The 14,765-nt window shown below is 48.7% G+C and overlaps 1 protein-coding gene across 1 annotated transcript; it reads left to right on the forward strand.

The window, feature by feature from the left end:
- Positions 1 to 1,103: 1,103 nt before the first annotated feature.
- Positions 1,104 to 9,240, forward strand: LOC142853982 (uncharacterized). Its single transcript, XM_075979132.1, has 6 exons — positions 1,104 to 1,220; positions 2,400 to 2,791; positions 3,722 to 3,798; positions 6,670 to 6,771; positions 7,910 to 7,990; positions 9,085 to 9,240. The coding sequence occupies exons 1-5, from the start codon at positions 1,104 to 1,106 to the stop codon at positions 7,987 to 7,989; spliced, it is 768 nt and encodes a 255-aa protein (XP_075835247.1). The 3' UTR covers position 7,990; positions 9,085 to 9,240.
- The last annotated feature ends 5,525 nt before the right edge of the window (positions 9,241 to 14,765 follow it).

Here is a 14,765-nt window from a genome sequence, read left to right on the forward strand (position 1 = left end):
GGTTTGGTTTTTTTTAAAGTCTTGGAGTCTTGTGACTGGAGGATGGTGTGGGCCTGGTGGTCACCTCTTCTCTCCCTGGTTTCTCAGCTGGTCAAGCCTTTCTGTCACCCACCTACACGGTCTTCAGGATACCTTCCAGTGCACTCTGCCCTGACTAGAAGGACCCCATTTTGAACTTCCCATGATGCTCCACTCTCACATTGGCTAGGAATCCTTGGTGAGGTGGGGGTGGAAGGGGATGTCTAGATGACCTTTTCATAGCGTATGTTCCCTCCAAACTGAAGCTTTCGCTTCAGAAGAGAAGGTAAGGCTCACAGGCATCAGTAGGTAAACCAGAGGTCACATGTGGAGGAGATAAAAAAAAAAAACTTGGAGGATCTTTGAGGTTCCCCTAAAACAATAAAAAGGGAGCTAAGCAGTTGCTGGGGCAGCGGAGGTGGGGGTTGTGCGGGGCTCTAACCAGCCACACTTCAGAGAAAGAGATGTCCCCACTGTGCAGAGAGCTGCAAGGTTGCAGCGTTCATCTGTGTCCTGTTATGGTGTTGACTTGCTGTGAGGTCGCTTCACTGCCTTTTACTTACCCCCTCCCACCCTTAACTAACCCCTCATTTGTAATCCCATTAAGTAACCCTAACTTAAAAAAGAAACTCGTTGATTCACCAAATTGGACATTGGGGCAGTCATTTCCTTGGTCTGTCGTGGGGTCCCTTTCTGGGGTGAGCAGCACCTGTTGCAGCTCCCCAGGAAAAGTCTATCACACAACACTCCTTCAGCTACACCCCCAGGGGCAGCATCCTTCCTGACTTGCATCCCTTGTGAGCCACCAGTCTGGCTGCTTTCAAACCCCTGGGCAGCTTTTCAGGATCCACCTTCTTTCCTGGAGACGGGCTTCAGCTCTTGTAGAGCCGCTGACATCTCTCAGTGTCAGGCTGCACACGTTCCTTTGTATTGGCTGCAGTTAACTTTATTCACCTGCCTTCTGCTTCGTCCTGTCTTCTGCAGAAGCTTCGGCTTGGGACTTTCATTTCACAAAACTGGTGCACCTTATCCAAATTCGTGAAACTGTCTATCCCAGGCCAAAATCAAAGCTCTGAAGACTTTAAATGATACAGGGGTCCTATTCAGGCAGACGTGTCCAAGGGAAACCAGGCAAGCAGTCCAACCTGGAGTGGAAAAGGACGCAAGCAAGGAGCCCACACCTGCCCCAGGACCCTGAGAAGGTGAGCTTCGGGGATCGGGGAGGACAAGCCTGGAGTTCCAGAGTCCGACAGAGTTACGCGTCGTAGGAGGAAGAGGAGAGGTGTCAAGGCCCCAGAGTGCCCATAGAGTTATAGATGGGACTCTCCCACGCCCAGCCTGGGTTCTTAACCTCCACCCACTTTCAACTTTTTGCTGCTCCCGTTAGATGGCGCTCAAGACTTTCTAACCATTTGTGAAAGTGCTCCTGGCCTGGAACAAAAAGCCGTTGGGAGTGAGAGTGTGTGGAGTGGGCGTGCGCAGGGAAGGGGGTGGTGGCGGGGCGGGAGGGGGGGGGACGGTGGACGGGACACAAGGCGCGGGCGTCGCCTGGCACCGCGAGGAGCAGTCACGGGTCAGCTGGCCCCAGGCGGGGTGCATCCCAGGCCTGGCCTCCGCAGTGGGCCCAGAACTTTCACTGCTTCTTCTCCATTTCCCGCCTCGGTTTTCTCCTGGGCCCGGTTGAGGAGTCAAGCAGATGAGTTTCGGCCTTGGGAAGCCCGGGGACCGCACACCACGCAGGCCCTCTGAGCTCCTGGAAGAAAGAGGCCGGGCACTGAGCAGTGGAGCTGGGGTTCGAATCAATTCTCCCCAAGCACACCCCACACAGGTTCTGAGCCCTCAAGCCCCAGCTCTGCACGGCAGCCCAGGATCACTTTTAGAACTTGGGGCAGGTGCTCTCCAGTGAAACGGTTTCTCCGTGTGAGTTTTTATAAATTTGCTGAGTGCCTCTTTCCAACAAACAATACAGGGCAAACTTACTTTCTGGTCTTCGGGGCCGATGACGCCCGAATGAAGTTAAACCACCTTCCTTTTAAAACATGAAATGAAAGAAAATAACGAAATGTTTTGGAAACTCCAAAAGCGTTCTATGTGACCCCTCATGTTCAAGTAATTATGTAAACAATGATCAGCTTTCCAAGCTCACCTCTTCTCTCACACTCTACAAGAAATATCGTGACAGTAGGAGAGCGGGTACTTTGGCCCTTCCCTTCTCTGTCTGTCAGAGCGGAGCGCTTGGTGCTGTGCGCCGAGCCACCCCCAGGACTAGAGGGAGCGGGACACCTTCCTTTGTGAGTTCCCTTGGCTGGGAACTTTCCCGCGCGGTGGGTTCCCCTTTAAGAAAGTAGCGATTGCTATGAATATTTAATGTGGAACTGAAGCCCGTCGGGCCGAGGGGGAGACCCGGCACCGGCTCTGCGGCCGGGGCGCACAGCTCGCTCATCGCCACCCGTCCCGCTAGGGTAAGACGCGGAGGACAAGGGTTTGCGGGGAGGAAAAGCTTAGCAGAGAGAAGACTGGGGACCAGGGGACTCGCTCGGGTCCAGCAGGCGGGCTCGGGTCATTTCCATAAGAAAGCCGCAACCCAGCTGGAGGCTGAGGCTCTCCCGGGCCTCCCTGCCCCCACCGCCGGTGGCTGCCCGACTTCGGCTCCTCTGGAGCCCAGATTCAGGCAAGCGCCGCGGTGGGGGTTGACGTTGCTGAGACGTGGCTTCCCGCACTGCCCGACTGGGGATCCGTTTCTAGTCTGGAGGGAGTGGACCTACCGCACCGGGTGAGTCCGGGGCGTTGCTGAGCCAGCACGGGGCAAGGAGAGCTCCGGGAAGCTAGCCCGCACTGGGCACCCTGAATCACCAAGTCCTGCAGAAGGACTTTGAAGCGGGGTATGGGTGGGAGTGCTGGGAGAAAGCCCCAGAACCCAGGATGTCTGCGGGGTGCTCTTCCAAATCCCCAGAGCTTTCGCTTTCAGCGGGTGACCTACCCTCTTCCTGCGAAGGGGTGGAAAGTGAACTTGGTCAGACACTTGATCTCACTAGCGAGCCCGTTCCTTTTCTGTTTACACCGAGTTCTTCGCTGTTTTTAACGCGCATGATGACAGCCACGATAGCCATGAATCTTCAGTCACACACCACACACACACACACACACACACACACACACACACACACACACACACACACGGTACTTTATGACCTCATCTAGAGAAATCAAAACCCAGATCTGTACTGTTTATTCTTAAGTGTACAGAAAAGCAGAGGAGCGAATGTGTGAGACAGATGTCTATCTGCACTTTGCCTTCTGCTGGGGAAAGTTGCCTGAAAATGACTAGCTTCCTTTTACGGATCCTAAACCACCTGTATTTTCCCACAAAACTAAGTTGGGTCACTAATAAAGCACCAGGTACATGGATCAACAAGATACCAATTATGCCTATTAACGACTTTATTACTTACGATTATAGTCGAGAACTTCAAACTAGGACAATACAATCAAGTGATTTTTAAAATCGGCTGCCTAAGATTTTTTACATCATCCCTCCCCTAAACCCGCAGGAAGTTAGAAAACTACATGATGTTTTAAGGAGTGTGTGTGTGTGTGTGTGTGTGTGTGTGTGTGTGTGTGTGTATTCCTTGTCAATGCTGAATTTGTTTCTTTCAGTAAAGTTTGTTGCTACTTCTGGTAAGTAATGGAACCTTGATTTCAGATCCTGTCAAGTTCTGCAGAGTGTCATTGACGATGGTGGTTACAACCGAATTGATTTGGAAGTGGACTTGGGGCAAGGTGAGGGTACATGCTCTTCCAGTGTTCTGGTAGTGGCGAAGACCCGGAGGTCATTTAAAAGAACAAGTTGTTTTAACTTCTTACTTCAGATGGGGCGAGGCCTGCCTGGGTGGGGGTGGGGAGAACGAGAGCGTGAAAGAGACGGAACCTAGGAGAAAATGAAGAACTGGTGCTATGTTTTTAGTGGTTTTAGCTGGTGAGTGAGTCCGATGAAAGGAACAGAGTGGCTGTCTGAAGAGGGGCAAGTATCAGAGGAGTTGATCAGTTTCAGGGCTACTGTGTGGCTGGGCCTGCTTTTTCCAGGAGGCCATCTGCCACTTCTCTCTGTCTCTTTGCCAGCCTCTTGTTATCCCCAAGTGGAGAACCACGCTCAGTTGTGTGTGTGCAGGGGAGGCATGGAGCAAAGGAGGGAATTAAATTGCTCTTCAAGTCCACAGTTAGAAAGGGGGGGGGACAACTTAACACAGGTCCTTCTACCTCTCGGAAGCAGGTGAGCGGAGCAGTTGGGGGGGGGCAGTTTATCTTGTATGTCGCCTCTGCTCATAGTGTCCCCCTCTTGGCTTTCTAGAGCATTGGGAGTGTTCGTGCAACGAAACTGAAGTCTGTCTTGCTCAAGACATCTGCCCAGCACCTCAGCTCCTGGGTGGAAGCCCATAACACCAGGGTGCATCTGGTTCCGATGTACCTGCCAGGTTGCCAGGGCGATATGGGCATAGATGCCTAGGCTGTGTGGCCCACCCTTGACCTGCTTGGGATTAACAGGTCCTCTCTCAGCAGCACTAAAGCTTTTGATTATTTTGGAGCTCTGGGTGGCCTCTTCCCTTAAGTGAAGCCCATGGACCTCCTCCTCACTTCTGTTATGTCAGAGTTAATTGCCGGGCAGTGGGGTGTCGCTCATGGTGGGATGGCCAAAAAATACTGCAGGCAAGGACAGTATCCTCAGCAGGCAACAGGTAAGAGGATGGGGTGGAATTCTCTTTTTTCTTTGGTATCTAAAGGGTCCTGAAACCTAAACTTCCTTTGAATGGGATGATGCTTCGAATTTTCTCTTCAGTGGTTCCCCAGGGACAATACTTTTTTTTTTTTTTTGGTCTAGCTTAGACTGTTAGTACCCTGAGTGGGGTAAAACCATGCTGCTTTCAGTGGGCAGCTCACCCCAGGGGCACAGCTCAACAACAGAGCGTCCAGGTCAGCAGCAAATTCCCTCTTCCCTAAGTGTCCTGAGAACAAATTCCCTGCGGATGCCATGAGAGAGTGAACTGGAGGATACAACAGGGCTCCTGGGGGCTCTGGAGCCTCCCTACCAAGTCCATGGTGGAGTGGAGCAGGGCTTGGAGGCAGGGAAGGAAAATAAAACAATCGGTAGTTTTGGGCAAATTGAAGACTAGGAATGTCCTGAGGCTAAGGAGATGGGAGTGATGTTACCCTAGATCTGATGGGTCTGTGGTCTAATCCACCTGTCTCGAGCATTCTAGGATTCCAGGGTAGAGGAAAGACCAGAGCTCTCCCAAAGTGACCAGTAAAACTGGTCCTCACACTTGTCCTCACCCCCATCCCCAATCCAAAGAGGTCCACAGCACCAGAGCCTGATAAGACCTACCTCTCAGAATACCTGGTGGGAGAATCTGGGGTTTCTCGAACTTATAAGCTTTGGAAATAGACAAGAAAGGAGGCGAGCTCCCATCTTTCAGATTAGGATTAGGTTAGGCCAGAAAACCTATTCATCACTATACCATCCTCATAGGTGGCTCTTGCGCGGTGGTTCAGAATGCCAGGTAAGCTAGGGGGAGGCTGACCTATCCAAGTCTATGAAAACAAATGTTTTCTAAGAACAAAATTCTACAGCTTTAAAGATTTCCCTAGCTAGAGCCCATCTGCTTTTATCGGGGTGTCTTGCAGGCAACCAGAATCATTTTCACCTCTTTTTCTCCTTTGTGGCATGAGGTTGCACTTTAGGAGGGTTTGTTGGATGCTGTTTGCAGCTAGCTCCCCAGCCCTGCCCTCACCTGGCTCTTTGTATGGAAACTCCACATGTAAGATCTTTACAGTGTTCTTCTTCTTCTTCTTCTTCTTCTTCTTCTTCTTCTTCTTCTTCTTCTTCTTCTTCTTCTTCTATTATTTTTGACTAGAAAATTTGACAAGACAGTTTCATGAACTACATTGGACTGATCAGCCAAAATACGTCTCATTTATATTTGGATACAGCCAAGGGTGGAGTCCCCGTCAGTCACTGCCTCCTGAAATCTCACCAAGACTTTCTCCCTGGCAGAAATATCTAGAAAATCCTGCTGAGGCCATTCCTGGGGTGGCTCAGCACTGCCCAGGCCTGTGAGAAAAAAAAGAGGGTGAGGAGTCTGGGGGTTAGCTTTGGGAATGGGGATCCTCAGGGGAGTTAGGAGGCTCTGCTGGACCGGAGGTCTGTGGCAGTCTCTCGGGCTTCTGTTTGGGTTGAATTAGGAAAGGGAACACCTTTTCTAGAAAGGGAAGGAACAATCACTGACTGTATTTCACACACACACTCACACACACACACACACACACACACACACACACACACACACACACACACACGTCAGATCTTTTCCTACAGTTGTATCTTCACCACCTACCTTGTCGTGTAAGGAGTAACATCTGTGGCGTTTTTGTACCTGCTCCTGGCCTTGAACTCCAGCTCTGAAGGCCTCATTATCTGCTTGTTGTGCGCTGAGCTGCTCTGTGGTTCCTAAAGAGATGCTGCAGCTACCGACTTGGAGGCGGGTATGGAAGCTGCACCTGGGCCTTACTTTTCATTGTGGGGATGTACAGCTATGGTCTTTAAGGTAGTTTGTTGTGATGGTTTCTTTCTCTTTTTCTCCCACTTGCCCCATGTAGATTTCAGTCCTGCAAGTCTCTCACTGCACTGTGAAAGCAATAGCCAAGTAATGGGCTTAATGGCTTGGAGATGCCTACGTCGTCTCTGTGGTCCAGCTCATGGTACGGGAACATCTTTTCCACAGCAGCCTGCTCTTTTCCTGCAAAGGCCATCCTGACTCAGACACCCACCTAACCCAAGGAGCCTTCTCCATTTGTGAGCCTTCTTCCTCTTACTCAGCAAGGAGGCTTCTTTGAGTCAAAGCTACCCTCAACCTTACCAAGACAACCAAGAGCAAGTCTTGTTCCTCCACAGGGCTTCCGCCTCAGCCTTGCTGAACTGTCTGGGAGATGAGCTAGAAATAAGTCCCCAAAGGCCCAGGCACAATCATGCACCCAGGTCCCTAGAAGCTTGTGGGTTAACAGGACTCTTAGGCTGAGCCCCCCCATCCCCAGGCAGCCAGCCACACACCATTGACATCGTCTCCCTGTCTGAATGATCAATCTGCTCCATACCCTGGGACCTGGGGACATGCCTGCTAGGTGTGTGGTTTTTGAAAGTGCCTTGAGAGTAAGCTTGCAGGAAGCCTTTGTTAGAGCTTTGTTAGAGCAAGCCTTCAGCAGCTCTTACAGACCCCTCACTATCTTCCCTCCCTACCGCTGCAGAGGAGAATCTTCCTGGGGTCCATAGCATCCTACCAGATGCTTGCCCCCTACTTAAAATCTCTCCCCAGGTCAGGGCAGATAAACATGGTTTGTATGGCCTAAAGGATGGGCTCTCCACCCCCATCCTTACAAATTAAGCATTTTGAAAGTGACCTCCTCATGCTGCTACACATTCCAGTCCAGTAGCCTGATGAAGAAGTAAGCGTTCCTAGCATGGCAGGGACAACTGAGCTTGACACCCACAGGGTTCAAAAGAGAGGAAGACACCTGTCCTCCCCTGGTAAGGCTCAAGGCAGAAAGAGCTCGCTGATTGAGGATGCCAAGCTCTGTACTACCTGGCTGGCACTTGCCAAATGGCAGTCAGCTTGCAGGATTTGTGGGTACAATTGCTTTCCACTCGGTTGTTATAAGTATAAATCCCCCTGAGTCAGGGTACAGGGTTAAGCAGGATCCGCGAAGGGTGCTCTGGTACACAGAGGGTAGAAATACAACTATTTGCACACACACCAGCTCTGCATGCACACTGGTCCTATACAGCTACCCCCTACCCCACCCCCACCCCAAGCCTTCCTATTCCACTTGTTTTCCTTTCCAGGCCTTTCTACCTGCACACCACACAGTCACTTGGAGAAAATCAAGTGTATGTACTTCTCCCTGCCGATGGTGTATCTGTAAGGTAAAGATCCCTCAAGTTGCCTTTTCTTTATTTACTTTTGACCCCAGCCAACCAGCCTGGTTTTCTGGTAAGGGTCTGGGGAGATACAAATGAAGTAGAAGCCTCGTTCTCTGGGGGCTTTTGTTTCCCTCTGATGCCCTAGCTCACACTCCAGAACAAAGGGTTGAGGTAAGTGATTTCTCTTTTGGTCTCCTGGCTCCTCACTTCCATCGCCCCTCTGCAGGCTTCTTCTTTGAGACCCCCAGGAGAGCCTGGGGGAACAGGCCCACTACTGCTGACCTTGCCAGCCCCCCCCTCTTTGAGGAGCAGAAAGCCCATTTCAGATACTAGCTGCTCTGTGCCTTTGGGTGCCTAACACTTCTAATCCCCCAAGACTGCACAGTTGAGGCTGACAGCTATGCACACCTCTCTTGTTAAAAGCATTGAGGACAAGGGTTGGTGATTCATCTCAGAGGGAGAGTGTTTAAAGGAAGCCCCTCCCCGCACACACCTCGAAGCTGGCTCCATCTTACCTAGCATTTGCAAGGCCCTGTGTTCTCATCACTGCAGAAAACAAAAAACACATGGGACAGCTATTAAATAGCTCTTGGAAGAGGTTAAAGGTCTTTCTCTTGGGGTTGAGAATTTTTAAAAGCCCTTCTGGGTAGAAATCTTCAGGGGATACAACATAGAAATTAGACTTGCTGGTGCAATTTTAAAATTTGAAAGACCTCTCTCCTTAAAAGTGTTCATTGCAAATGGTTCTATTTTGTTTACTGACTGGCCTTTTTACCATTGTAAGTCAGGAGAGTCTTGAGGCCAAACCACTAAGACTTTTATTTTCCTTTTGCTATTTTTGGGGTGCTGGTCCACTTTCTGATGAGATCTATTGAATTTTTCTTTAACTGTGCAGGTGGGTTTTTCAGACTTGAAAATATAAATGAAAAGCTAACCCCTTCCCTGCCAGCCCATTTCAGGGGTCCTGAGAGCCTGCCAGCTTGGCTTCTGCTCAAAGAGGTGGGTGCTGTGTCTGACCTGGGTAGAATGAGATTTGACACTTTTCATTCTAGTGCTGACTTGGGAGCCTTTGGAAACCAGTATCTGTTTTGTTTCAGTGTGCAAAGTTCAAGCCAATGATCCGGGATCCGCCTTCTGCTGAGAGCCTGTCCTGGGGGGGGCACATCATTCCTGAGCTCCTGGACGTGCTTCAACAAAATATCTCTTGTTCATTAAAAAGAAAACAAAGAAAGAAAGAAAAAAAGAAAGGAAGGAAGGAAGGAAGGAAGGAAGGAAGGAAGGAAGGAAAAAGAATTAAAAGATGCTTGTGCTTCCCTCATGCAGTGTCTGGCCCATCATTTGTCTCTTGTGAGTCGTCTAGTATCAGGAACTTACAGAGCCACAGTCACAGTCTAGATGTGTCCCTTGCCTTCCCCTCAACTGTTCTTACCAGAGGGTGGGGCGACACTTGAAGGAAAGTCCAAATTAAAAAGATGAGCCTTGTGCCCCAAGTAAGTAACACCTCCACACTTGCTTCCCCATCCCTGTAAGAAGGAGGCTGCCTGAGTAACGCACCACACTGCATCCCATAGACAGTCCCTAAACTCTGGAAACCAGAGATCTTTTACTCCTCATATTCTTAGCCAACTCCAGTTATTTAAAGTTTCCTTCTGTCGTTGTGTCTCCAAGCAAAGCACACATGCAGAGGGTCACAATACCTCACATTCCCCACTGGGCCACTCACCGATGCCCAACACACAACCGAAGAGTCAAAGAGAAAACCCCTTCTCAAGTATTTTAGAAGGTTATTTCATAGTGTTAAATGTATCCACAGACAGAAACTGTCCAAGTACTTGCTACTTTTTTTTTTTCAAGCAACAGGAAGACTGCCCCCTTCTTTTCAAAGAGCTAACAATGTTTCCAAAGTAGAAGGAAAAATCACCAGGGTCCATTAGTGACTTACATACAGAATATGGCTTGGGGGGGGGGGGACACGACTGTATTTGTAAGTAAACAGGTCACTGTTTATTATGTATCTTTTTTAATTCAAAAGGAAAAAAAGAAGCTGTATTGCCTTGTTAACACTCTAGAAAAGAGGGTAAGCCTTTGCTCCCCTTAAGTCCGGCTGCATCTAGTCAGTTGTGAGGTTCCCAATTTCTGCTTTGCCAGGATGACCTGGGGGCACATCTCCTCTCAGGTTTCCCGTTTGCAAAATTTTACGGACTGCGGGGGGGGGGGGGGGGGGGGGCTGGTTCTCTGGGAATATTACTGGAGCCTTTGTGTGTGTGTGTGTGTGTGTGTGTGTGTGTGTGTGTGTGTGTGTGTTGAGGGCTTCACATTTTTACCACTTGGTTTTATCTAAAGCTAAGCTCCTCCACATTTTGTGAGTTTCGAAGCAAAGTCAGCATGAATCTTTCCTGGTGGGACATTGGGTACACACAAGCCAAGCCGATTGGCTACTGTCAGGGCTCAGGCTGCATAAGACATTGGGTATGGTAGGCCTAGGGGTCCCCAGTGTCCGGGCTAAGATCCCGTGCTTTAGGTGATCTGGTAACAGCCTGGCCACCTCGGCATCCTTGTGGCCCAAGAGAAGCCAAGAAAAGCCAAGGCCTGTCCAAGCATTCAGGGCTATTCAAGAACTCCACGCTGGGAAAGGCCAGCAAGGGCCCAAAACTTCCACAAAGCACACAGCCCTGACTCCCGCTGCTCCACAGTCCCAGCAGCCAAGACTCGCATACACTCCCAAACAACAAGGCCTGCCTGCACAAGGTCAGTCTGCCCTGACTGCCTCACCCTCAACTTTTGGAATGTTTCAAAAGGAGTCGTTCGGAACCCTCTTCTAAAGCGACGCATCACCCTTCACGGGCCGCATCCTTTGGGAGAGGCGCGAAGTTTGCCCCTTGAATACAATAAATCTCTGGCTCTAGGCCTGGGCCATGTTCTTTGAAGACCCAGGGGGTCAAGAGTCTTTACTTTGTCCGGGGCCCCAAGCTCCTGGGCCGAGAGAAGCTGGGAGGAGAATTTCTGGGAAAGTCCTGGTCAGCAAGGCCCTAAATTCAACTCTCAGTAAGCAGGAGGCAGACTCACGACCCCAGAACAGAAAATCTAAGAACAACAGGCGTTTCTCTTTTACTTCCCACCTGCCTGACAGAAAGTGACAGACCGGACCTCCAAACTTAGGCCGTCAGAGCCTTCAATAACTCCTCCAGCCTTTCAAGAAAACTTCCACAACCTTTTCTGTCTGTACTCTCTTTTTTTCTCAGGCTTCCTCTAGCCAATGTGGGCATGTGGACTACTTTCTCAACAGCCACAGTCTCGAAGGTGTCCAAGGCCTGAGGCTCTCCACAATAACAATAATAATACTGAGTTGGGGGAAGAACTCGGGAAAAGAGTAGAAACGTTGATGAAAAGGGACATTTCAAGAGGTTTCACTTGACAATTATCAGTAACCTCGACAGACAACTCCATTTAAAAAGAAGAAGAAAATTTACTACTGTTCTTGAAAGCCGTTATTTTTTACATCGCTTTTAGGAAGATAGATGAACAAAACATCACGTTTCAAGCCATTTTGATCTGTAATTAAATGGCAGGATCGGTTTGTATTCTCCTACGGCTTTTACAGAAGTTGCAGTGATCCAAAGTCGGGTTGCTGTGTCAGAGTGGCATTTTTATTAATGAGAATACAAAAAGCTTGCATATTCTTAGCCCGGCTTGAATTTAGTTGCTAAGCAACCGGTGTATGGTAATTCATCCGCGAAATTTAAATCTTTGAGAAAGGATCCTGCGTTTTTGCTGAATGGTCTCCACGAGGAAAACAACTTGTGCGACCCGCAGCAGCTGCCACCATTCGACTACCGGGGCCTTGCTGGGCCGAGCCTGAACCGGGCGCCCCCGCGGCGGCCACTGCCACCACCCTACCTCGGCTCCCAGCACGGCCCTCCCTCAGGGAGGGAAGCGGACTTTTGGCTGCCAACTGCCTAGACCCCTCCCACTCGCCTCCGGTGCTCACTGGTTTTCACCTGAGGCCAACCTTCACCTGACTAAGTCGCCAGTGTCCCTAGGGCTTCCCAGTCCAGACCTGACTGAATTTTCCCATTCCTTCCCTTTGTGCGCGTATACACACACACATACACACACACACACACACACACACACACACACACACACACACACACACCACAGGAGCGGCCAGGAGAATGCCTGTTGCCCTCTTCCCAGACCCCTCTGAGGTCACTGCCAGAGCCCCACTCTTCCTCGAGGAAAAGCGGGCTCATCAAGAAAGCAGCCCACAGCCCACCAGAAGGCCAGGCCGCCGCCACTGGCCGGCAGTGACATCATAGGCTCCTGCTCGCCAAGTTCGCGCCCACATTTTAGGATACAGGAACAAACACGGATGTGAAATCAAGAATGAAAGAGAGAGTAATCTAATTAATAGGCCATGAGCCAGGCTAACAAAATCAAAGAATCTGATTACACAAGTACCCCTCTTGCTATCTCCGCCTCCCCCCACCCCCTGCTCTTCCAGACTCCTCTCTATTTCCTTCCCTAGGCTGGAAAGTTCAGGAGGTAAACACAGAGCCCTCTGATTTCCTTACTGAAATCAAGATCAAGCCTATCCTGGGGCTCCCCGCAGCCAGGAGGTCACATGGGCGACCTTCAGGCCCAGGGACTAGGAACCCCGAGGAATTGAAATGGCCAGCCAAGCAAAGCAAAGAGCTCTGGCTGGTCCAGCGAAGCAAGCCCCCCTCTCCCCACTCTCTCACGCACCACTGCTAACAACAACACCTGCACTGATTACTTCTGTCTGTAGCGGGACCGGAGAAGGAGGGGCTCGACCCTCGGTCGTTTTAAAAGGGTCTAAACATTTTGGTTGTTGCTGTTAAGCCTGGCATTACTCTGTTCAGTCCGTCACCTGCTCTGGATCGCTGAAACACTGGAACTCTCAGCTGCCTTTCTCCTTTCCCCCAACACAGAAGTCAAGCACAGCCAGGTGTTTGGGGGTTTGTCACCGAAACTCAGCATCTGATCGGTACAGCCAATCTCGTGCACTTCGGGGAAAGAACAAAGTTCTTTAATATCTTTCCATTTTAAGAGGGTGGGGGAAAAAAGCAGGCCCGCATCCTAAATATCTAATTTCAAGCCTATATGTACTGCCAATACCTGTTGCATTTATTTCAGAGTTGATTAATTACCCTGGAACTTGGGCAAACTAAACTCCATGTGGAAAGAATGTTTCTTCCTTCAATTTAGTTCTGAAAGCTACAAGTTATTGGTGGCTCTTACTCTATTTACATACAAATTGGTGCAAATGTGCCCATCTCTTTAAATGCATTTTGTATAGATATATAAAAGTGTCATTTTTGATTTAGCTTGAAGACGTTGATCATTTATTACAAAAATAAACGAATAAATACAACAATATATTGTTGCTTCCAACAGGATAAATACTTTACAAATATATAATTTAAAAAGCAAATTTAATTGTTAAAATTATTTAAAATATTACACTCAGTGATAAAATTATGAAGAGTATATACTGCATTTGATATAAGAACCAATTATTCTCTGAAGGTTGAAAACCATTCATACAAAACAGATCATCAGCATGGGATGAGCAAACACCGGAGGCCACTGGGAAGCAGAGGGAATCTCTAAGAGAGAAAGAGAGAGAGAGAGAGAGAGAGAGAGAGAGAGAGAGAGAGAGAGAGAGAGAGAGAATCCTTGGGTAATACTAAGGAGGGAAAATGCAGAGCAATAACAGCAAATTTACTTATATTTTTAAATACACCTTGAATTACTTATTGGAGAGAATTGTCAGGGGATGGTGACCGGGCGGACGAGGTGGTCTAGAGCCCAGGAGCCACAGTCTACTGAGAACTATAAATGGGCCTAGTTTGTAACTAACCAGGTTGATGGGACAGAACTTTGCCACTTTCCTTTGGGTTGAAATGGGAGGAGGAGACAGCTGCAATGGAGGAAACAAATGGGAGGCTTAGGAAGCACAAGACATTTGTGCCACAACGGAACACAATAACCAAATTCATTAAAAAGATCTGGGGATATATAACAATATTTTCATTATTTACATGTGTAACAATATGAGCCTTAGCACAAAACCTCTTGCTTTATATCTTTTCTGTAGTGTTTCAACCAGGAATTTCATTTTGTAAATACATTCAAAGGGTTGACTTTAAAAAAAAAATAGTGCAAGCATCAGCTTCCTTTACAAAATGCAAAATGACAAACAAATCGCCTTGCGTGCCCAGATTCTTCACTTCTAAATCAAGGCTTCTTCCGAAATAATCAGCAAAGGTTCTTTTTAATGGAAAACAGTGTAAAAAAAATCTAATTGTTAGCTCCCTTGTCCTCAGCTAAATCAAGTAAGTAGAGACCTCCTAAAAATTTAAATAGACCCATTCCCCCTTCTAGTCAAGCACCACTATTCCAGGAGGAAAACAATCAAACAAAACAAAACAAAAAGCACCCCTATCCAAAAAAACCAACTCATGATTCTTCTCATATGCCAGTGGTGTGCTCCACTCACAACCAACCTGCCCTTTCCTGGGTTTCCAGACAGGTCTTTTTGGCTTACTCTTAAAGTCCCTCAAACAACAAGAGTAACAACACCAAAAGAAAAATGATGGTGAGCCTCACCCCACCCCCACACCAAGTTGTTCCCAGGGAAGGGCAATAACAATAGCAGGAGAAACAGAAAACAGCAACCCAGAGAAAAGTAAAATGTAGTTTCTAATCTACAAATCCCTTCTGTTAAATAAATATGGACTCTTTCAGATTTCAC

Source organism: Microtus pennsylvanicus, chromosome 7, assembly GCF_037038515.1.
Source record: "Microtus pennsylvanicus isolate mMicPen1 chromosome 7, mMicPen1.hap1, whole genome shotgun sequence".
NCBI lineage: Eukaryota > Metazoa > Chordata > Mammalia > Rodentia > Cricetidae > Microtus > Microtus pennsylvanicus.

Coding starts and splice junctions, on each gene's coding strand:
- LOC142853982 (XM_075979132.1), top strand. CDS start 1,104: ATGATACAGGGGTCCTATTCAGGCAGACGTGTCCAAGGGAAACCAGGC. Junction 1,221..2,399: donor TGCCCCAGGACCCTGAGAAG/GTGAGCTTCGGG, acceptor GTGGAACTGAAG/CCCGTCGGGCCGAGGGGGAG. Junction 3,799..6,669: donor GGAAGTGGACTTGGGGCAAG/GTGAGGGTACAT, acceptor TGCCCCATGTAG/ATTTCAGTCCTGCAAGTCTC.